The sequence below is a fragment of the Lissotriton vulgaris genome, chromosome 7 (genome assembly GCF_964263255.1).
Source record: "Lissotriton vulgaris chromosome 7, aLisVul1.2, whole genome shotgun sequence".
NCBI classification, from domain to species: Eukaryota; Metazoa; Chordata; class Amphibia; order Caudata; family Salamandridae; genus Lissotriton; species Lissotriton vulgaris.
Window position 1 is genome coordinate 783,199,782 of NC_141695.1, and position 24,401 is coordinate 783,224,182.

The 24,401-nt window shown below is 46.1% G+C and overlaps 1 protein-coding gene across 4 annotated transcripts in view; it reads left to right on the forward strand.

The window, feature by feature from the left end:
- The window catches only part of LMTK1 (lemur tail kinase 1), a 419,869-nt gene that overhangs the window by 240,623 nt on the left and 154,845 nt on the right, over positions 1–24,401 (forward strand). The window contains exon 1 of one of the 4 annotated variants that reach the window (XM_086931030.1): positions 17,842–17,960. The exons of the other annotated variants lie outside the window; for them this stretch is intronic. Within the exon in view, the coding sequence (XP_086787156.1) occupies positions 17,877–17,960 (84 nt within the window). The 5' untranslated portion in view covers positions 17,842–17,876. Of the gene's footprint in view, positions 1–17,841; positions 17,961–24,401 lie in introns of those variants that run through there. 4 annotated transcript variants of the gene reach the window in all.

A 24,401-nucleotide genomic window follows, 5' to 3' on the forward strand; every position in this document is an offset into this window, starting at 1 on the left:
CACCTCTGTGTGGTCTTTAGTCACTATAAGTACGTTCTGGTCGTGGAGGGTGGAATCTTGAACCTACGGATTCCACAATGTTTTTTCCAGAAAATGAGCACAATTTGATACTCCTAAATGAATGATTACTTAAGGAAACAAGAATTTTATTGAGGGGGGGACCTCTCCTCAGGGCCTGACTGGCCATAGTGAGCACCAGGCAATCCCCGGTGCGCCGCACGGGTGTGGGCCGGTTTTGGGCCCCTGGGGGCCGTTTTTGTTACAGGGGCGTTTTTGCAGCATAGCTGCAAAATCGGCCCTGTACCAAAATCGTCCGAAAACCGGCCCCGGCAAAGAGCTGCGTGGCACCTCCAATACCCCCCTCACCCTCCAGTGGGGAGGGGGGGCTGGTTGAGCACTTTGCCAGGGCTGGTTGTGGTTCCCAGTTCGTCCCTGCCTCTCCTCTCTTTAGATGTAGCCCCCCGCTGTGTTGTGCATGCCGCGCACTTTGCAATTCTTTCTGCTTCGCTCGCTGCGGACCCTCTGTGTGCTCTTGTGCAACCAGTTGCGCTTTATTGTTTTACTGAACTTACAGGAGTCGCTGGGGCTTGATGCCCACATCACTCCTTTCAACATTCCTGAGTAGCGAGTACCCGAGGCCGGCTGGGGGTGGGGCGAGCTGACTGGGAAGAGAGAAGGCGGCAGGCCAGGAAGGGGGGTGGGGTACGGTGGGCAGCCCAGTGCCCCTCGACCCTCAGGTTGGAACTGTGTGCCCGACATGAGGGGGTTACTCGACCTACCACGCCCTGTAAAGGGGGAGGGGGTGGACTGGCGGTACTGCCCTCTTGACGACCAGGGCTGGACTGGGAACCAAAACCGGCCCTGGCAAGGTGCTCGGCCGGCCCCTCCCCCACCTCCTCGGGGGTTGGGGGTGCCGCCGAGCTCTCTGACAGGACCGGTTTTTGGCTGATTTTGTTACAGGGTCGATTTTGCAGCTAAAGCAGCCCTATAAAAAAGTCAGCCCCCAGGGGCCCAAAACCGGCCCCACCCGTGCGGCGCACCGGGGGATTGCCCGGTGCCCGCTACGGCCAGTCCGGGCCTGTTGACGACCCTTCTCTGGTTCACGAGGCCCGACACCCTTTGCATCCACTGAGACGACTCAGTCCTACTGCCAGCGATCCCTCTCAGACCCCCCTACAAACCACTGGGGTCCGCCCACCTCCCGCTCCAAGGGAAGCTCAGAGCATGGCCGCAGTTTGTGGTGAAGCAACGTAGAAAAACACAGGTTGTGCGAGGGGAGGGCAGGCTGGTTCCAGGTGCGAGGGGATGGTCAGGCTGGTTGCAGGTGCGAGGGGATAGTCAAGCTGGTTGCCGGTGCGAAGGGGTGGGCCGGCTGGTTCCAGGTGCACGGGGGTGGGCAGGCTGGTTCCAGGTGTGAGGGGATGGGCAGGCTGGTTGCAGGTGCGAGGGGATTGGCAGGCTAGTTGCAGGTGCGAGGGGGTGGGCAGGCTGGTTGCAGGTGCGAGGGGTGGGTAGACTGGTAACAGGTGCGAGGGGATGGGCAGACTGGTTCCAAGTGTGAGGCGATGGGCAGGCTGGTTCCAGGTGTGAGGGGATGGGCAGGCTGGTTCCAGGTGCAAGGGGGTGGGCAGGCTGGTTCCAGGTGTGAGGGGATGGGCAGGCTGGTTCCAGGTGTGAGGGGTGAGCAGAATGGTTACAGGTGTGAGGGGATAGGCAGGCTGGTTGCAGGTGTGAGGGGATGGTGTGATGGGAGGCGCAGGCTGGTTGCAGGTGCGAGGGGAAGGGCAGGCTGGTTGCAGGTGCGAGGGGATGGTCAGGTTGGTTGCAGGTGCGAGGGGATGGTCAGGCTGGTTGCAGGTGCAAGGGGATGGTCAGGCTGGTTGCAGGTGCAAGGGGGTGGGCAGGCTGGTTGCAGGTGCGAGGGGAGGGGCAGGCTGGTTGCAGGTGCGAGGGGATGGTCAGGCTGGTTGAAGGTGCGAGGGGGTGGGCAGACTGGTTACAGGTGCAAGGGGATGGGCAGGCTGGTTGCAGGTGCGAGGGGGTGGGCAGACTGGTTACAGGTGCGAGGGGATGGGCAGGCTGGTTGCAGGTGCGAGGGGATGGGCAGGCGGGTTCCAGGTGCGGGGGATAGGTAGGCAGGCTGGCTCCATGTGCGTGGGGATGGGTGGTAGGCTGGTTCCAGTTGTGAGTGGGTGATAGGCAGGCTTCCTTAGTGGGGTACAGTGGGCAGCCCAGTGTCCCTCGACCCTCAGATTGGAACTATGTGCCTGACATGAGGGGGTTACTCGACCTACCATGCCCTATAAAGGGGGAGGGGGTGGATTGGCGGTACTGCCCTCATTGACGACCCTTCTCTGGCTCACGAGGCCCGAGACCCTCTGCATCCACTGAGACCCCTCAGTCCTACTGCCAGCGATCCTTCTCAGACCCCCCTACAAACCCCCCCGGGTCCACCCACCTCACGCTCCAAGCGAAGCTCAGAGCATGGCCGCAGTTTGTAGAAAACCGTACAGAGAACAACGTAGAAAAACACAGGTGGTGTGAGGGGTGGACAGGCTAGTTCCAGGTGTGCGGGGATGGGCAGGCTGGTTGCAGGTGCGAGGGGATGGTCAGGCTGGTTGCAGGTGCGAGGGGATGGTCAGGCTGGTTCCAGGTGTGAGGGGTGGGCAGGCTCGTTCCAGGTGCTGGGGGATAGGTAGGCAGGCTGGCTTCATGTGCGTGGGGATGGGTGGTAGGCTGGTTCCAGGTGTGAGTGGGTGGTAGGCAGGCTTCCTTAGTGGGGTGGACATGGTGTGATGGGCAGGCTCCTTCTAGCTGTGAGCAGGTAGCGACAAGGCTTGTTGTGAGGAGGAGGTGGACGGACTGCGTTCCTGTAGGAAGGGTGGGCATACCGGCTTCAATCTGTTGTGTTGAAAGCTCTGGTAGGGACACCCTTCCCCCCCCCCCCAACCCCCTGTGGTCATGTAGCGCTTTGACCTCACAGAGCTCCCAGCACCCTCAACCGCCTGCCCCAGGATACAAACCCTCACCCTGTGAAGGAGCTCACTCGGTTTGTGTCAGAAGGGACCCTCCTGAGATTCCAGCCTCTGCTATGGGAGGTGGTGTGTGTGTGTGTGGGGGAGGGGCTAGTGTGTGGGTAGATAAGGGGGTCAGCACTCCGACCACAAATACAAAATGTGAAGTTGTGTTTGTGGCAGCGCTGAGCAGAGATAGCCTGAAGGTATTGCGAGGTCAAAGTTATGGTGTTTGCAGCGAAGACCAGGAAGAGGCTGAAGGTGGGAGGGCGGGGGAGATACTCTCCCCTGCTACAGTGGCTGCCGACAGGTGCAGGGAGGGAGAGCCCGGCCAGGGTGGGTGGTGGGGAGAGCTGCACTCCCTGTGCCCCCCTGCGCCTCCGCTCTCCGTGCCTGCTTCACAGCTGTGGTGAAGAATTTTCTTATCTGCTTGTTAAATAAGCAAGCAGATAAGAAAAGTCTTCACGACAAGCCGCAAACCAGGCCATGGTGTCCGGAGGGGCTGTTTGAAAAACGGACAGGGTGGCACTCAAAAATACTCCTTTCCATTGGGAAGCCAGAGTTTCCATAAACGGTGACGCTACCCAATGGAAAGGAGAGGCGGGGCTTAGAGTCCCCTTTAGAATTTTTTTTCTAACATTATCTCTTGCAGAGGCGGAGCAGCTTCGCTGCCACGCCCATGCGAGACCTAAAAATGAAGTGCGGAGCCTATATAGGTGCCACTCCTTCACACTGGCTTTAGTTCCTTTCTTTCAGCACTACCAGCTGTGGATCTAGAGCTACCTTTCACCTCTTCGAGATCATTTTACCTCCAAAAATTTACAGTGTGCAAAGGAAATGTCACAACCCAAAACTACAGGTTTTGAACCTTGTAGGGACTGTCGCAAGTAAATATCTGTGACACATCCTCATGAAGTTTGCCTTTGGTGCCTAGGGTCGAGTCACGACTCCAAAGCCTTCATTGACTGTGCATCGATGAATTTGAAGGCTATATTGAACTGAAAGGGGAAACCCTGCACTGCCTGACAGCGCAAAACTGTGCCTTGACTGGTCTCAGCAAAAGGTCGCTTTTGTTCTGGTCCATTAACGGTAAGGGTTGATCCCAAAGATGGCCATCGTCATGGTCCAAATCTGCTGGTAAGTCCAAGAAAAAGCATAAGAAATTGAAGCAGGACTCGGCCCCTTCCTGCCACTCACTTCCTCCTGAGAAGGTCATCAGGGTGTCATCATATCTCTGAATCTTGCTCCTAAAGTTGACCGCCGTCGGAGGCCATCCCGCGACTTGTCCCAGCACAACCCGAGTTCCCGGAGCTGAGGCAAATCCAAGAGTTCCATGACCCTATGCTCCGATACTTCTAATGTTTTTTGACTCCCTCAGGCATTCCTGTGTAGCCCAAGGAGTAGAGAGGACCTCCTCTGGAAACCCATTGGCTGGTTTCTATCAGCGCCAGTTGGACCCTCTGAAGCTATCACTGTGCCTCTCCTAGTGCCTGCACCGACTCTGCCTTAGGCTTCATGATTCATGCCAGTTCATTGAGCGTTGACATCAATGAGGACTTTGCCAATGCCAGAGGACGAAGCACCCTTTGTGCTTTATGACTCCGAGTCAGTGGCGTTCCTACCTCGACCAAGGTCCCAATAGGTTTCGTTAACCACAACCTTCTTCACTTGACCCACTTACTGTTCTACCTCTGCAAGGCAGAGCTCACGTGCTCCATTCACAGTTCAGAATAGAGTCAGACAACAACCCTGTTACCTTTTAATAAGGCACTCATTGATTCCCTGCTAGGGGCCTAGGCCAAACCTTGTCAGTTGCCTTCTTGTCGCAGAACCCCACTCCTGAGAGCTTAGTGGTGCAAGCTTTCACAAGTCAGATGAACACAAACACCTTTCTGACTACTCTTCCAGTTAGGTAGTTCAAGAGAATGGAGACCTTTGGAAAGAGAGTATTTTCTTCTACTAGTTTAGCCCTGAGGTCAGTTAATACTAGTTGACTGCTGGCCTGCTGTTCTCATGCTCTCTAGGATGCAGTTGACTAAGACCTCCAGAGTGTTCCGGAAGTCCTTTGCCCTGCCCTGATACAAGCCATACAGGACTGCCTGACCCTGTCAATGTCACAATTTGTTGTGGCCTGGACACCACTGATTCCATCTGGCACTAGTATCTCCATTATTCGCCACACCTAGCTGCGATCAACAGGTTTTTCAGGTGATGTCCAGTCGTCACTTATGGACATGCCTTTTGATGAGGCTCGCCTTTTTTGGGATAAGGCAGATTCTGCTCTGGAGTACTTCAAGGAGAGCAGGGCCACAATACACTCCCTGGGCTTGTCTGCTCCACTTTACCAACCAAATCCACCCTACCGCTCCTTTTGCAGGTTCTTCAGAGGTACCCCATATTGACAGCCACTTTGGCCTCAGCAAGGTGGCCAGCAGTATAGAGGCAGAGGTTGTGGAAACCACTGACCCCCTTCCCCTGTCAGGGCCATCATGCCAGTCAGCATATCCCCCCACTTTGAGGCCCGACCTGCCAAACCCCTTTAGCGTGTTCTTAGTGATGCTCCCCTTTATTGGAGCAATTATGGACACAGCTTAGTTTTGTGATCCTCCCCTGCCCCCAGAATGGTGATTCCAGGACATTCAGGCCATGATCCTGATATTTCACCTTCTGGCTTGAATTTCAATGAGGTTGATTCTGAGGTTGCTGGGACTGATGGCCTCCTGCATCCTGCTGGTAAATCTCATCCGGTGGCATATGTGGGCTTTGCAGTGGGACCTGAAGTCTCAGTGGGCCCAGTATCAAAAGGACCTCTCTGACTACGTCCAGATTTCGTAGGAGACTGCAAACGATCTGCAGTGATGGTTGCTGACCTGCAATTGAATCAGTAGCAGATCCTTGCCTAATGTGTCACTTCTGGGTTGGGGCAGTCACCTGGGATGGATCGAAATCAGAGCTTTTGGTCTCCGGTGGAGTCCTGGCTGCATGTCAACCGCCTGAAGATCCAGGCCATCCAAAATAGCATAGAAACCCTTACTTCCATCCATCAAGGGGAGTCTGGTACGGGAGCTACTGGAAAACACCACCGCCAAGTGGTATTGCAACAAACAGGGTGAGTTGGTATCATGGACCCTGTGCCAGCAGGCCTTGCGACTCTGGAAATGTCCAGGCCATCAAGGAATTTTCCTATTGGTGAAACACCTGGTAGAATATTTGAATATCAGGGCAGACAAACTCCATAGTCTACGCCTAGCAGATTACGAGTGGCATTTGCACCCTGAGGTAGCGCATGGTCCATTCTGCAAATGGGTAGATCCTTGGCTCGATCTGTTCGCCACTGCTGAGAACATACAATGTTAGCAGTTCTGCATCTTAGAGTTTCCAAGGCGTCTCCTGCTAGGAGACTCGTTCGCCTAAGGTGGGACTTGGAACTCCTGTACGCCTTGCCGCCAATACCAATTCTGCTCCGAATTCTGAAGATCTGGACTGAATGGGCCCAGGTCATCCTAGTGGTCCCAAATTGGGAACAGACTGTATGGTATCAAGAGCTCCTGGGCTTGAGCATTCATCCTCTGATCAGGTTGCCCTCCAGAAGGATCTCCTGTTGCAGCAACATGACAGGTTTCTGCACCCAGGCCCCCACCATCTCCAACTTCATGTTTGGAGATTGAGGGGTGCCAGCTGGACACCTTTGTTCTTCCTCCAAAGATACTTGATGTCCTCATGCCTGCGAGTCACTCCTTGATAAAGACAGTATACAGTTGTCTTTGGGGCAACTGTGTGGTTTGGTGCAGTGCACAGCAAATAAACCCCCTCCAGGTAATGTTATCTGGCATTTTGTTGTTTGTTTTATGCCTTACCCAGTAAGGCTTTGCTCTAGGCATGGTTAAGGGGGACCTTTTGGCCTTTTTACTGTTGCTGAACTAGCCCTCTTTATTTAAACTACCTGTTATGATGTGTTTTTGAAAGGTCTACAACATCTGATTCCTCTCTCTCCTTTTGCCATGCCACAATTAGACCTTAACTTGTTCCTTGCTTATTTGATGTGCACACCGTTTGAACCACTTCACAACTGCCCTCTGCAGCTTCTGACCCATAAGACAGCATTTCTCATCGTCATAACAATAGTGCAGTGAGTTAGTGAGCTACACGCTTTCTTTGTCAACCCACCATACACCACCCTCTTCCCAGACAAATTGGTTCCTCAGATTCAAATATCCTTCTTGACGAAAGTTGTAATGCCGTTCCTCGTCGGTCAACATGTTCGCTTACCAGCACTATTTGCTCTGCCTCAACACTCTAAGGAGGAAGAGAGACTGCACCATTTGGACTCCAAAAGAGCACTGATATTGTATTGATTGTACCAGAGATCACCGAGTAGACCATCAGCTCTTAGTGATTTTTACTATAGCGAGAAAGGCAAGGCCATGCCGAAAAAATAAATTTCCTGGATCATGCTCTGCATTAGGACCTGCTATGTGTTGGCCAAAAAGCAGTTTCCAGAAGGACCTCAACCACATTGCCACAAGGAGTTGCTGTCTGGTAATCTGCCAGGCAGCTACGTGAGCATCACTCCTTACTTTCATGAAGCACAACTGTCTGGAATCCAGGTTTGCCATGAGGGGTATTTCGCCTGCTCGGTCCTGCAGTACTTTCTGGTTTGAGTATAATCCCAAACTCACCTCCAAATAGGTACTGCTTTAGTATCTATTCAAAAGGTGAGGAATCTGGGGTTAGACAAGGGGCAGCAGGACACACAGTGTTTATGTTAATATCACAACTTTCCTAATTGGGAACTTACCAAGAGAAGTACTTCAGAAAAGGCTCAACGCCTGCATAAAGGTAATTACACCAATGAGTTAAAGAATTGGACCACAAAGATCCTGAGTTACTGGTCTTCATTGAGGTAGAAGTGACTTTTAGATTTTGGCTTGAGCCAGACTTCAGCAAAGATCCCTTTGCTTTTTGGGTTTTATTTGAGGCAACACATGAACTGTTGCTTGCAAGACATTTTGTGTGCTTACAGGTGGTTAGAACCAGTCCATTGCTTATCATTTGTTGGCTATATTGTCACTCTCATTTGCTTGCTTCTGTTTGGTCAGTGCTTGCCCCGAAACTGGTCTCAGGATGCTTGTTTCCGGTCCAGGGAAGAATTGGCTTGGCAGTTTGGGCTGGACTGTTCCCATGAGGCACAGGGTCAAGACTGATTTGAATTTGGCTGGGTCTGAACTGGGATGGCGAAGTGACCTAAAGAACGTTGATGTATTCAACCCAGATCTGCGACTGGCAGTGAGTGTCTGAAAAGTTTCAGCGCTCCGCCCATCATCTCCTTGTGTTTGGAGTCCAGGTTTGCCAAGAGGGGTATTTCTCCTCCACAGATCTACAGTACTTTCTGGTTTGAATCTAATCCCAAACTTACCTCCAAATAGGTTCTGCTTTAGTATCTATTCAAAAGGTGAGGAATCTAGAGTTAGACAAGGGTCAGCAGAGCACTCTATTTGTATGTTAATATCACAGCCTTCCCAATTGGGAAATTACAGAGAAGTACTTCAGAAAAAACGCAACTCCTGCTTGAAGGCAATTACACAAATTAGCAAAAGAATTGGATCACAAAGATCCCGAGTTATAGATCTTCATTGAGGTAGAAGTGAATTTTAGAGTTTGGCTGGAGCCAGACTTCAGCAACGAGCCCTTTGCTTTTTAGGTTTTGTCTGATACAACACATGCACTGTTGCTTGCGAAACATTTTGTTAGCTTACAGGGCGTTAGAACCTGCCCATTGCTTTTCATTTGTTGGCTTTATTGTCACTTTCATTTGCTTGCTTCTGTTTGGTCAGTGCTTGCCTTCTTCGCTTCCCTTAATTGACCCTCCCCTGGAACACAGCCCACGTACTTGAATCCTTCAACTGATCACGCTTTCGGAGTTTGTTTTTTCTTTTACTTGAAGCACTCCATAAGAGATTAATAAGGATGCGGGCAAGATGAAGTTAAAACAGCTGAAAACGGTCGGAGATGCAGGCGCTGAGACTATTCAAGAGAATGTTCAAGAGACAGCTCAAACAGCCCCCGTTCTTAGTTCCGTCTCCACTCCTGATATGGGACAATCTGAAAGGAGAAAGGAACCGAATGCTGTAGTCAATTTAGATAGCGCTGCAAGTACAGCTTTAGCGGTGTCTAATAATGCTCTGCAAGGGATGGATTGTCTCCCCAATATCTCTTCTATGCAGAATGATGTGGATGTTAATACAGATACAGTGACACATGCAGGGGGAGAAACAGATTCAGCGGATTTCTTCTCACTTTCAGAGCACTCTATGTCCTCCTCCGAGAGTTTAGTAGAGTTATATGCTACACGTATGAGTATGGAGGACGGTGGATTAGAGGAAGAAAGTGGGCACAGTAGCTTGAATGAGAATATGGAGAGAGATGGACAAGATCTTAGTACTGTTCGCAAACTTAGAGTGAATATGAGTGGCAAAGAGCAAGAAGAGATTACGAGTGCTGATGTGGGTCACATTGATTTGGATTTGGATTCTAAAACAGAGGATATTTCTTTAGAATTGATCTATCAAACCATGATGCAACACAGGGAAGAAACGCGTGAGGATAGTATGAGAGTACAGAATTCCTGCAAAAAGCTACAAAACTCTGTGAGAAGGCTGGTAAAGTCTCATACTGAACTTCTGACTAGAGCCACGGAGGCAGAGGCACGTATTTCCTCATTAGAAGATGAGATGGCACAGCAACGAAAGACTATAGAAATGCACATGAAAACTAAGGAAGATGTCAATTGGAAGCTTATAGACATTGAGAATAGATCTCGGAGAAATAACTTGAGATTTTTGCAAATTGAGGAGGGGAAAGAAGGGTCGGACACTCGTAGTTTTATAGTTTCTCTTTTGAAAGCTGCAATACCAAAGGCGCAGAGATGGGATTGGGATCGGGAGGTGGAAAAGGCCCATAGATTCCCTTTTAGAGCCAATACCCGAGATCAGAAGCCACGAGCTATCATAGTGGCTTTTAATAGCTTCCAAGCACGTGAGGAATTATTTCTGAAAGCTCGTCCTGATAAGAAATGCAAGGTTCTAGGTTGTGAATTTTTTGTTAGACCAGATCTTCTTTTTTTTTTTTTTTTTTTTTTGTCCTCATTTACGTGCAAAGCTCCAATCTATCAAAACCAAAGGACCGCCACAGAGCAAAGGAAAGAATGGTCGCGTGCAGTGCTGTCTCAGCTAATAGCTGGTAGGAGAAAGTTCAATCGGGAGGGAAGAAGACCGGTTCCCCTCAGCACCAATCACAACAGCCAACCATGAATTTGCTTAGGGATGTGCCTCAGGAGATAGTGTCCAAGTTATCGAGACCCCCATAGCTCCAGGACTGTTAGTCATGGCAGCAAGGATAAGCAATGTACGCGTTAATCATAGGACTTGGGGAAAAAAAAAAAAAAAAAAAACCCCAAGTTTATCGCTGCTATCCTAGCATAGCCCAAAAAGCTCTCCTATTGGGGTTTCCTGCTCTGGTGAGATCGAGTTAGACCAGATCTTTGTAAACAATCTGTTGAGACCAGATGGCAGCTAAGACAGCTTATAACACAATTTCAACGGAAAGGTGCGCAGGCATATTTAATGTTTCCTGCAAAGCTTAAAGTTATTTATAAGGAGCGCACTAGATTTTTCATGACGGAAACAGCTGCTAAAGAATTTCTGATGTCATTATAACTCAGGATGGATATATCAAAAGCTTAGTTTTGTTGTATTAGCTTAAGAGTTTCTCACCTAAAGTAGGGGTTTTTTGCTTTATTAATGATGTTAGAGTTCTGCTGGGGGGCGGTAGTGGGTTTGGGGCAAACCTACATCACAGGACCATAAGTCCTAAAGCCTCTATGAAGGGACCAGGGTGGGGTGGGCAAGGGTGGGCGAGAGGGGAAAGGGTGGCTGGGCGGCGAAAGGGTTCACGGGGGGTGAAAAAGAGGGTAAAAAAAAGAGTTCACGGCAAATACATGGAAAAAATATGGCAAAAATAAAACTTGATAAGAAGGGCTCCGTAATACTTAAGTTCGTTTTTTGTCATAGCTGTGTTAATACTGGAGATTTTGATTTAAAATGGCAGGAAAAAGTTTAAGAATTTGTTCAATGAATGTATGTGGATTGAATAATCTAACAAAAAGACATAAAGTTGCTGCAGAATTAAAATATATTCAACCTGATGTTGTTTGTATTCAGGAAACGCACATTCCGTGGTCAAAAAGGGAGGTGCTAAAAGATTTAGGATTTATATTGGTTTCTGCCTCTAAACAGACTAGTATGATAAGGGGAGTGGCTATTCTAGTTAAAGATAGCTCTATAACTGTTGGACGCAAGGTGGTGGATAAGAATGGTCGCTGGGTTATTGTAGAATGTAAAAGTGGGGATAGACAAATAACATTGGTCACGGTTTATGGAGCTAATCTGGATGACCCTAACCCGTTGGTTGAAATTAATTTGGAGTTAGCTAGCTTTCAACAGCCGATAGTGATATGTGGGGATATGAATATAAATGTGCCCAACAATGCCTTATTGGAGTCGCATGGAAAATATAAAGGCCGTAAGCCGAGAGTGTACAGAGTTCTTGTTAATTTGCTGCAAGATCAAGGCCTTGTTGATGTTTGGGGAATGTTGAGGGAGGGGGATAACGGATTTACTTTTCACATCCTCATAAAAAATTAGTAAGATTAGACTATTTTTTTGTATCTGAATATCTGTTGGAAGGAACCAATATTAGAATTTATCCTAGGATTACCTCGGATCACTCCCCTATAGTGGTAGATATGCACAGCTTAGCGAAGAGGATAGCACCATTTAATTTTTCTTATGATCGGAAACTAGGTTTGAATGAAGAATTTAGAATACATATGCAAAATTGGATTAAATCCTTTTTCATTAATAATCAAGGCACGGCTAATATTCGCATAGTTTGGGATACTTTTAAAGCGGGTTTTCGGGGGGAGTGTATTAGCTTCTCATTGGGGCAACGTAAAAAATTAAAAAAAGAACTTGATATTTTATATGAGCATCTGGTTAAGGCAGAGATTTTGTTAACTAGGGAAGTTGCACAGGGTAAAACAGAGCTCTTTGAGGTTGAAAACGAGGTGGCTAAGGCCAGAAATAATATACTTAGCTTCTGGGATATGGAAATTGCTAGGAGATTTTTAACATCTAAAATGATAAGTTATGAATTTGGCGAGAAAATAGGCAAAACCTTGGCAGTAAGATTCGAATGAGGCAGACAGCTCGGAATATTAGTTTAATGAAAGATGCTCAAGGTAAATCGCATTCAGATCCAGAACGTATTCTAGGAATATTTCAAAGTTTCTATGCGGGACTTTATTCTAGGGACAATAGTTTTGACTTAAATATTCAATGGCACAATAGAATGCTGGCTGGTCTGAAGGTTTTAGAACCTCAATTGGCGGAAGAACTGGATTTACCGATAACTATGTTAGAGTTGGAGATAGCAGTGAAGAGTCTTGCAGTTGGTAAAGCTGCTGGACCCGATAGAATACCAGCTGAAGTTTATAAGCGTTTTTTTTACATCTTAAAGGATGAACTGCTCCAGGTAATTTTGGCAGCACAAGAGGGGAATCCTCCTTCCACATGGTCTGATGCAACTATTGCGTTTTTTTGCAAAAAAGACAAACCTGTAGATAATGTTGGATCTTATCGACCCATATCGTTATTGAATGTGGACAATAAGATTTACTCAAAGATTTTAGCCAACGACTATCTAAAGTTGTGTCATCCCTAGTCTCACGAAATCAGCACAGGTTTATTCCTAAAAGAGGCACTGTGGATCATATTAATAAAGTAATCACGCTGTTTGACTTGGCGGCTGTAAATAAACGGAAGTTGGCGCTTTTTCTGTTAGATGCAGAAAAAGCGTTTGACTGTGTGTGTTGGGAGTATCTTTGGACGTTAATGGCAAGAATGGGCTTTGGACAGAAATATATCAATGCCATTAAAACATTATATGTTAAACCAATCGCAAAAATCTCTGCACTGGGAGCGCTCTCTGATTCTGTTAATATTACCAGAGGGACTCGCCAAGGCTGCCCATGTTCTCCGTTATTATTTGCTTTATACATTAACCCATTCATTGAACAATTAAGCCAGAACCCTTTAATTCCTCCCTTTACAGTATGTGATTTTTCTTTTTCCGTGTTCGCTTATGCGGATGATATAGCAGTAGTAACTGATACACCAGAAACTGCTAGCTTAGAGATTGAAAGGTTGGCGAAAGAATTTGGAACCATAACTGGTTACAGACTTAATGTATCTAAGACTCAGATCTTATGTTCAGAAGCCATAACTTGGGAGGATGAGAGAGTGGTGGGGGAGGCTATGTACCTGGGGATACAGATTAAAACAAATATGTCTGAACTGGTTGATGTAAACTGGAGCAATGTATATGATAAAGTTAAGGCTTCTCTTGAGAGATGGGATCGTTTATATTTGACCATTATTGGACGGACCAATGTTATAAAAATGAATGTTTTACCTAAAGTGCTCTACTTATTCCGTTCAATTCCTTTGGAATTTCCAAAACCCAAGTTACAGGCCCTACAATCACTATGTGGGAAATTCATTTGGAGCCCCGGAAAACCTAGACGAGCTATGAAATATCTGACCTTACCTCCTGAAAGGGGAGGGTTAGGAGTACCTGATTTTTTTCTTTATTACATAGTCTGTTTTTTGCTAAGAATGAGAGTGTTGACAATAAGGGAATCTACGGAACCTACATACAATCACCCTTCTATATTTGAGGTTTTGATGGGAGTACATGTGAGACAAAGTTTTTTCAATGAAATAGATGGTAACTATTACAAAAGGACCCGATTTAAGGTATTGATTGGAGCTCATAAGACCTGGAAATGGCTGACTCGTACTATAGGTATGGGAAAGTTGTCGTATTATACTCCCTTTAGCACATCAAGATTATTGCCTATAATATTTTCTGATGGTATAGCTTTGAAATGGCAAAAAAAGGGGGTGACTTGTTTGGGGGATTTTTTTTCGGTGGATGGTAAATGTAAATCATTTGTTGAACTGAGTGAAGAGTTTGGCCTACCCAGAAGTTATTTCTTTAAATTTTTACAAATAAGGGATTTCCTCACAAGACATAAACTAAGTTTGAAAAAGAACCAAGTAGTAGAGGGAATTGCGTGACAGGTGAAGATTGGAATTCTCTACCGAATGCTTATGGAGGAGAAACCTGATGATTTGGAGAGAATAAGGGCAAAATGGGTGGATTTATTGGGAGATAATGAGGTTGATGTGGAAAATCTGATTTCGCTTTCTAAAGAAGTTTTGATGTCAGCCAATTTAAAAACTCAGTTTTTCAAAACCTTATTTGATTTATATTATACACCATTACGAATGTCAAAATGGGGAGGAGGTTTTGATGGGAAATGCTTTCGCTGTAAGGCTGATAATGCAGACAGTTTACATATTTTCTTTTCCTGTCCTGTTTTAAGAGTGTTCATACAAGATATTGAAAAGTTTTTGTCCTTAGTGCTTAATGTTTGTGTAACGATTACTCCCTCTATGTTGGTGCTGGGGAAGATCCCCAATGATAATCGGGTTGATGGACTTTATCGTTTTCGCTACTTTATTTTTTTTACCATGACTGTAGCACGGTTATGTATTGCTACAGAGTGGCTTCAGGAAAAACCGCCACTATTTCAGCAGTGGCGAGCACGATTGTATAAATTAGAGTGGGGTCTTTTTTTAGTTTCCGGGTCTAGGAGAAGGGAAAAAATGGGACGGAAAATATGGGGGGCCTTTTCTGATTTTTATGAAGATTGAAAATGTTTATCTAATTTTATCTTTATTTTGCAGAGTAAATTTGATTATGGGGGGTTTGTACTCAAAAGATATCAAGGTTTTTCTTTCAAATTATATATGAATTATGTTATTCTCTTCTGTATCATGATGTATTTATGATTTATGATATAGTTGTTTGATGTATTTTGTCGTGAACCAATAAAAAAAAGCACTCCATAAGAGTGCATGTGTTTAAAGGCCCTCTCCCTCTTGTCCTTCTACCCCTCCCTGTGTTGCTCTGTTTTACCTATGTGTTTTTTGTCCCCTTCCCCTTCCGATGCCATTCTGTGTCGTTGCTTGCTCCCTCCCATCCCACTCCATGATGTTGCTTGTCCCCACTCATCCCTCTCCATGATGATGCCTGTCCCCACCCATCCAGTAGCTTGCCTCCTCCCACGCTCTTGCGTTGCTGCTTACCCTCTCCCGCCCGACCCTTGTTGTTGCTTGACCCTTCTTACCCTCCCGTTCTGGCCTCGAGCTGAGCCAGAGCCAGACATCTGGCTCAAGCCTTCAGTGACAAACCCACCCCTAGGCAATAACAATGGATGAAGTAGATGTAAGGATAGGAGAGTGGAAAGAGGGGGCAGGTGTTCCAGAAGTGGGAGTGTCAAAAGAGACTTCCACACTATTTGCCCTTTTTTTCCCTGGCAAAATGTGAAACTTGAGCAGGGTCTTCACAGAGTACAAGCATTGCCAAAGCCAAAAGATCTGGCTTTAATATGCCAAAGCATGTAAACACAGGTATTCACAAATACTGTTTATCACAGTAACACCCACCTTGTTGGCTTTGCCAGCACTGGGGAAAAGTAGCAACTAAAAAATGTAACGTGACAAATAGATTGATGATTTATTGTACTTTTCAAAATTAAAATAATCCCTTGTGCATTCCAAATGAGTCACTTCCCTGAAGGCAGAATGACTCATCAAATAGCATCACACATTGATAGAGTAATACTGCTCTTCATGGAGCCAATGCCCACTCCATCATTTAATAAAGAATTGGCTGTTAACCCAGACTCAAGAAAGTAGAACATGACGGACAGGAGGAACTCCATGTACACAAAATGTTGGGAAGTAGGAGAGTGAAAGATAGGAACAGACTAGAAAAGGGAGGAAGCTCTAAATATGAGGAGTGACATGTAGAAAAGGGCAGAGGGAACAGGAGGAAAGATGGAGGAGTGGGATAGAATAGAGAGTAGAAACGTACCAGGGGTGTTGGGAAATGAGTAAAACATGAACTCCTCGGGATAAATGGTTTGGAGTAACAAGCAAGAATGAGGACGAGCATGAACTATCTGATCAGATAGGGGAACGGAAGATGCATTAGACCGCGAGGAGAAGGGAGGACAGGACATTCTCATAGGTGAGATGAGGTAAATGGCCTAATTAATAAATTGGGGGACAGGAAAGATGGAAAGAGCAGAATATGGCAACAGAAGAGGGGAACAGACACTGGAATAGCCAGTAGGCCTCACTCATGTTGGCAATGCCAGTGCGGTTCCCCTTCGATTGGCCACCGGATGTGCGGGACAGCTATCTTTTGATTATTTTTCTCAATGCATAAAAAAAAAATCATTCCAATATGTCTGTTGTATGTGTGCACAGGTATGTGTGCAGCCATCTTGGAATGATTTCTATTTGCTTTGAGAAAAATGATTCAAAGATGGCCACTGACGTTGTGCATTTGTGCACAGAGATCATTGTACAATAATTGTTTTAGGCGTTGAGCTGATTTGCTGTTCCAAGACATCAGAGTCATTTCAAAACAGTGAATTAAAAAACAAAGTATGTACTGGCTGCCGTGCAAATAGGTACAAGAAAGCAGCCTGATAGCAGTGTGCAGCTACAGGGCCCTAAAAAAATAGAAAAGAATATTTGTTATAAAAAGCAGCGAATGATATGGGGATAAAATGGCAAATTCGAACATTCTTTTAACAGTGTGCAGTTGCTGGGCAGTTGCAAAAAGAAATATAGAGTGGGCAGGGGGAACCAGGGAAGAGAGCAAGGCAAGCAGTGCTCTGTCATGAAGTGCTGCAAGAAAAATAAAAAAATAAAATGCCTCCTCACATCAGCAGTGGAAAGATGCAACTAATCCAGCGAAAAGTCATGTAAAGAAAGAATTCTTCAGGGACCAGCCTAAGTGATGAAAGGTACTGAATAAGGAGCAGGCAAGTGATATAGACCAGAAAGAGTAAGGAGCTGAACCAAAGCAACAGGTCTTCAACAATGGCTGTGTTAAACAGACGGGTTAGAGAAACATAAGTGCACGTTTGTGTTTGGCCGGCCTTAGACGACTGGCTAAACAGACGCGAGCACTTATAAGGGCACAGCACTTCTCCATGTCATGGCCCCGCCCCTCCTATCGGACGCAATTAGCCGAGACAGAGATAAATTAAAAAAATATGGGGGTGAAGCTACTCCGCTATTGCCACCTTTATTTTGGTGCGTTGGTCTATTTTATGTCCCAGTTTACCTACCCTATCCCCTTGTACGGTGTGCACACAGTGTTTATCCTCTTGACTGTGCTCCTGGTGCTTCCAATGTTTTTAAAGTGCTGTTTCTGTTAAAAGTGTTCTTTGCGGGCGTTTCTCCTGTTCTCTGTGTTATTAGTGTCCCTTTTGTTTATCTTGTTTCAGGTTCCTACGTATTTCTTTTCCTTCTCCATGCCGCTCGAATAACTCGTGCGGCTTATGTTGTCTAATTATTTGTTTTTCTCAAGTTCGTATGTTTCTCGTGCTGTGCCTTTTCCTCGTGGGCCCACTCAGCTTGATTATAATCAGCTGCGCCCAGAGTGGGCTTCAATCATCCTTTGTGTTCCGGGTTTCTGCGGCCGGACACGTCAGTGACGGCTGGACGTCTTGACGCACACATGATGGGCCGCGCTTTGTGGCGGTGGGCGAGTGGTAGTGGGTGCTGACTGCAAGCCGTCGACATCGGGCAGGTCAGGCATGGTGCTGCGCCATTCCGGCGCTTCATCCTGCCGGGCAGCAGGAACAACACCGAGACCATGCTAACGCTGTCCTATCTAATCGCTAGTGCAGCTTTTGGCTCTAAGGCCTTCACCAGAAGGCGCCCACAGGCCTGTATTCCGGTAGGTAAAGATGCCGCCGAACTAAATAGTCCATTGGGTAAGTCAAGTAACCATGTTGCCACTGTATGCTCGTGTCTCCTGCCCGTATCTTATAGTGCCTCATAAGCATCACTGGGGTAAGCGCTGGTTGGTGTAAATGTGCCTCCAGGTAAGTGTGCAGCCAGGTAAGCAAGCCTTCTGGTGCCCAAGTCCTCGGGCAAGTAGGAACGCAGGCCTTTTGATAATTGATCCTTCTGTTAAGCAAGCCTTCAATAAAGCCAGCCTTCTAATTAGCACACATTCCAGTAAGGACTTTTTTTTTTTAAGTTCAAAAATAATTTTATTGATCAGAAGCAAGGTATCAATACATAGCGCATGAAATAACGACGTATTCTAATAAGTGGGCCTGACAAGTAAGCTAATTTTCATGCAGTCAGCCTTGCAGCCGGCCACCCAGCTAGGTAAGCAAGCCTGCTCTCCATTGAGCCTTCTGTTAGGCAAGCTTCGTGAGGGGCCGGCTTCCAGGTAAATGATCCATCTAGTAAGCATACTGCCTGCTAAGACGTCTTCCTGGTAAACAGTTTTCAGGTGAAGGGGCCACACTGGCATCCAAAACCAGCCCAATCACACACCACTGTGTAAGCGGCAAAAGCAAGCGGGCCAGAACTCCTCCAGTTGGTTTGGGCTGGGGACTTCTCCCCTAAAGACCCATTAGTCCAAACAGTGCAAATTACACAAAGATGGAGGTTAAGCGACTTCAAGGCTGGATGTTGTAGCCCTTCCAGCCCTAAAAGCAGCCCACTAGGAATTACCACGATGATTACGTGGCCAGCCAGCTTTGAGAGGTGTGCAGTCCTCCGGTAAGCAGGAAGCTGTTTGAGCAGTCCCGGTAAAAACACCGTCTGGCAAACATGGCAATAGGTATTCAAGACTTCAGTGAGCAGTCTGGTTAGTACCCTACCATCAAATCATTTTGTTAGTTAAATGTCACTGGGGAAGTAGGCCACCAAGAAATCCCACGAACAGGTAACATGCTATGAACTGCATGCATGCTACCAGTCAAGCATGCCACTGGCAATGCCCCCTGGCAGCTAATCTTTCTCCTATTATCCAACTGGCAACAACTGTTTCTATTTAAAGGGGCTTTTGGTATAGAGGGAAAAACTGTTCTCTTTGGCCAGTCCTGAATCACTGACAATACTCAGTAGACATTTTATAGGCATTCTATAATGTTATTGTGATGATGTCAACTGGGGTTTTCACATGTGACATCATTCACTAGATGGTCCCTTTAGTCATTCACCAGGTAACTTCACAGGTGGCTTAGTGCACCGTTATGTAAGCATAGCACCATGTTTTTACTCTGTTAGGGAAGCCAGCTGCCAAGTAAGTACCACTGGGTAAGCACACCGTGAAACAAGCATTGGCAAAACCAATAGGAGTGGCTTTGGCATACTGGTTGTTTCTTTTTCTAGGTCTGTTATTTGCCAAAAACATTTTAAACTTTACTACACTTGCATTTATAATATACTTACGTGTAAGGACGTTCAACCAGCCCTCTTCCTCCATTAATCTCTCATTGTGTCAGTCACATTTTCCTTCTGCCCACTACTGCAAACAGCATTGGGCAGTAGGTCAGTCAACTTCAGCCACTGGCTAAATTCACTGTGAGTGACAGCATTCTGCCCTATCACAAATAGCACATCAACACACAAAGCAGTTCGCTTAAGTGCCAAGGGCTACTATGGCAGTGTGTGCTTTTTAAGGCCAAAATATTTTTGCACTTAAGCCAATTTTTTTTTTAGATTGATTCCCCTACAGTGAATTGTTGTAATAACCATGACAAAACAAGCATTGACAAAGCCAGCATATGCCACAAAAAAAAGATTCAGTCACGTAAATGTGGCTGCCAGTTGCGTGCAATAAAAAATTTCAATTGAAAAAACATTCACTGATACATCTGTTTTACCAATAATAATGTTTTTTTAAACACCAGTCATTTCAGATGTACAATGCATTTTATATGTGAAGGAAACAATAAAAAATGATCAACTAATCAAGCACCCAAATCATAGGCAGCTATAATGTTACAAAGTCACAATGTCACTAAAATACTTCCTAATGTAATGTTTAGAAAGGAGTGTAGATAAAATGAATAGCCAGTATCTAAAGTTATTATTAAAACAATAACTAAAAGAAAAAGGCACACTATTTTAAGTGGATATGAAAAATGTAAACATGCTTTGTGCAGTCACTCAAAGTGAAGGGAGCCAGTGGGTAATTTGGACTGCCCCATGCAGTATGGTTTGGTGGGCTGAAGCAAAATGTGAATGTCAATTTCACAGAATACTGTTGTTACAAGTTGTGCTGTATTGTATTGCAGTATTTATATACCTTTTTCTGGGGCCTTGAAGCGCTTTCCTACATGGGTAGCACGCTACACCATGTAGGCTGTGTGGTTGAAAGGATGTTGTCTTTGTTTTTATCCTATATGGGAAATGTTTCCATGTCGTGCTTGATGACCACTGAGTTGCTGTTGTGGTGGTATGGAACATAGCGTATAGCAGTGTGGTAGACGATAAACTGAGATGCAGATGCACATTTTTCATGATTTCAGTATGATGGTAACTTGAACAGCTCTGCAGGACCCTTTATGATATTTCTTATGGTATATTCTACTTATCTGCTTATTGCACTGGTTTGTCCATTCTGAGATTTATGTATATTATGTATGATTTTATGGAAAAACAATAGTTGGTGGGACAACTTAAGCTGTCTCAAATTCCACACCTAAAAATCCCCCTAAGTAGCTCCTGCTCTGAAAGCATGCTCGTAGATAAATGCCCTCTCAGGTATGTGTACTGTTGCTGGGTCTGAGTCAGTCTGCATGGTTTCACGTTCTGCTTTTTGGTTCAAGTTTTCATTTGGTCTTCTCTGACCAATAAGCCTTCCTGACCTTCATTGCTGAAGAGCACCAAAGCGCTCCACCTTTCGTCCTCAAGAAGTGTCACGCTTCAACTCGTTGTGGAGCCCCAATCATCCTACCTGGGCATGGCACCTGAGGCAGGACGAGGGTTAAAGCTGCCGCCAGCCTGCCCCCTATAACACACTAAAGGAGAGCCAGGACCATGTTTCTTCTTGAGCACCTGACACTTAAGGGAAATGAATAGAGTGTCCAGACTACCCACTGTTTCCCCATCACTTTGACCACTCATCTGTTCACTTCAGTCACAACTCTGTTCACTTTCAGCACTTTGAAGCGACCACAGGGCAGCAAAAGTGCATTAAACTTGCCTTAGGTTTGTGGCCCTTTCTTCTCTCTCCATTATGCTGTCATTCTTTCTTTCTAGCACTCCCACCCTTCCCTAGCAACTTCTCTCTTCTACCCTCTATCATCCTTTCACAGTGACTACTTAAGGGCTACACCATCATGGCAGAAGGGAGAAAATGTGAGCTGGAGAAAGAAAAAATAAGGAGATAAACAGATGAGAGAAAGGCAATTGAGAGAGAAAGGGGAGAACAAGCCAAGGGACAAAGAAAGAAGGCTTGAAAATAGAAGGCAGACCGTGAAATAAAAATGAATTGTGAAAAGGGATAGGCTTTTCACAAGATGAAAAGGGATAGGCTGGAAGACGGTTTGTGAAACTGAGACGTGGATAATGGGGAGAAGATAGAGATGCAGCACGTAACGGAAATTAAAGTGACATGTCAGACCAAGAGGTAAGGGAAAGCTGACAAAGTAGAGGAAGGTGAGGGAGAGGTCTGATGGAAAGGAGAGGGGAAAATGGCAGCGTGACTTACCTCCAGTGGCTCCCGATCGCAGCAAGATGCTCTTCCAGACTTATTTGCCTCAGCTGTAATGTTGAGAATCTACTTTCATACCTCTCAAAAAAATAATACCTGTGGAGCTCACTCCAAGTCACTCAAACTCTGAAACACACAACATTAAAACAGGACTTCTCCTGGGTGGCCCAAAAACCATATAATCCCCTCCCCTTATGAAAGCAGCCATTCATATCTAAATATTAGCTTAAACATATTCTGACTAGCAGGTTGGCTACCTAAAAGCCGATAAAGATGTTGTTGGGTTGATGGGGCTGGGTTCCATCATCAATATAACCTGTAATTAATGCCAGTTTGGCCAATGCTTACTGCATTGTTCTGTGTGTTGCATGGAGGGATGCTGTCTATCTCTCGTTCGGATGTAGCTTTGCATCCTCTACTCATGCAAAGACCCATCCTGTATCTCTACAAAGACAGTGATTCTGTACATGCTTAAACATGGTCCCACTGCTGCTTTTAGCGTTATATGCAATGATCGCCTCTATAAATAACTGCACTGCTCCAGTCTCTCTGTATTGCCATTGCTTTTTAGGTTGAAGCCTACCAGACAGAGCAGGTGTCTGGTTTGCTAAAGACATCTTGGGGACATTCAGAATGTTTTCCGCCTGGTTTGTGATGTGTAACTCACATTTATAGGCTTTCTATTTGCTGCCTTTATTTGTTTTAGGCTGTCCAGTGTGAGTTTGTCCCTCCTGAGGTGTAAAGCCTTTTCAAACTACCTCTCTTTGTATTCTTCCGCAAGTGCTCCTTTCTGTAAACAGGCCTGTAAATCTTGTTCTTATCTTGTCACATTTGCTGTGCAGTCAAAGACAGAGGTCAAATGTCAGACTCTGTCTTCCAGCAGAGCTTGGTGTTTACTTTTCGGACTTCAAAATGAAAGGATTTTTGTGACAATTTTGCTGGATACTGGGGGTAGAAAAATGTTTTTTTCTAGCACACAACATTTGAATGAGCTGAAAGTATTTCAGAATATATCATAATCAGGAAAGCACAAATGAAACTTGTTTTTTGTTCATTCTGAAGTGTATTGGAAACACAATACTTTATTATGGTCAAAACAAGTCAATACACTACGGAATGCCATTTCCACATGTTATTGTTTGTCCACTGTATAGATTTATTAGTAAAACTGTATGTCTTTGCAAATGTAATGGTAATTTCAATTGAAAATGTTTTGTCTGTAATGGTAGTGTGCTACCACACCATGCATACTCCACTGTACGTCATTCCACTCTGCACCACTCCACGCCACTACACTCTACTTTTCACCACTCCACTTTACACTACTCCATGCCACTCTGCACTCTACTTCACTCTGCACCACTCCACTCTATGCCACTTCAATCTACGCCTCTCTACTCTACACTACTCTACTCTATGCCAATGCACTATATGCCACGGAACTCTACACCACTCAACTCTACACCACTGCACTCCTAAACCACTCCAGTTTAGGCCACTCCACTCTGTACACCTCCACTCTATGCAACTCACTCTGTGCCACTCCAAAACACTGCACTCTACATCCCTGTACTCTATGCCAATGCACTCTACTCTGTACCACTCCACTCTACACCCCTTCACTCAACGCCATTCCACTGTACGCCACTCTAATCTACTCTGCACCACTGCACTCTATGCAACTCCACTCTACACCACTTTACTCTATGCCATTACACTCTGCGCCACTGTACTCTATGCCACTGCTTTCTACCCTGCACCGCTCCACTCTACACTGCTCCACTCTGAAACAATCTACTTTACGCATCTGCACTCTAAGCCTCTCTGTTCCACCTCCACGCTATGCCACGGAACTCTACACCACTCCACTCTGCGCCACTGCACTCTGCATCACTCCACTTTACGCAGTGCACTCTCTGCCACTCTACTCTGCACCACTGTATTCTACGACATAGTACTCTACGCCACTGTATTCTTCGCCACTTCACTCTGTCACTCCACTGCGCCACTGCATTCTATGATGCTCAATTGTATACTACTGCACTCTACGTCACTGATCTCTACACGAATATACTCTGCAACACTCTATGCAAATGACATCTACACCTCTTCACAGCACTCTATGCCACTGCACTCTACTCTACTTTGCACCTCGCTACGCCATGGGCACTCTACTCTGTACCACTGTACTTGACGCCACTGCACTTTAGAGCACTCTACTCAACACCATTCTACTCTACCCCACTGTACTCTAAGCCAATGCACTCCACACCACTGCACTCTATGCCACTCTGCTTTTCAACTCTGCACTCAACGCCACTCTACTTTTTCTACTGCATTCTATGCCAGTGCATTCTACGCCTCTGCACTCTATGCCACTCTGCTCTGCGTCACTCTATGCCACTGCACTCTACGCCACTATACTGTATTTTACGCCAATCTACTCTGCACATCTATGCCACTGCACTCTGTGCCACTCTACTCTACACCACTGCACTCTACTATGCAATACTATAATGTACGCCACTGCATTCTACGACGTTGCTTGTATGCTGCTGGACTCCTTTGTCCCTGCGCTGTACGCCACTCAGCTCTGCATCACTCTACACCAATGCACTCTACATCAGTCCACTCTATGCCACTTCACTGTACTCCACT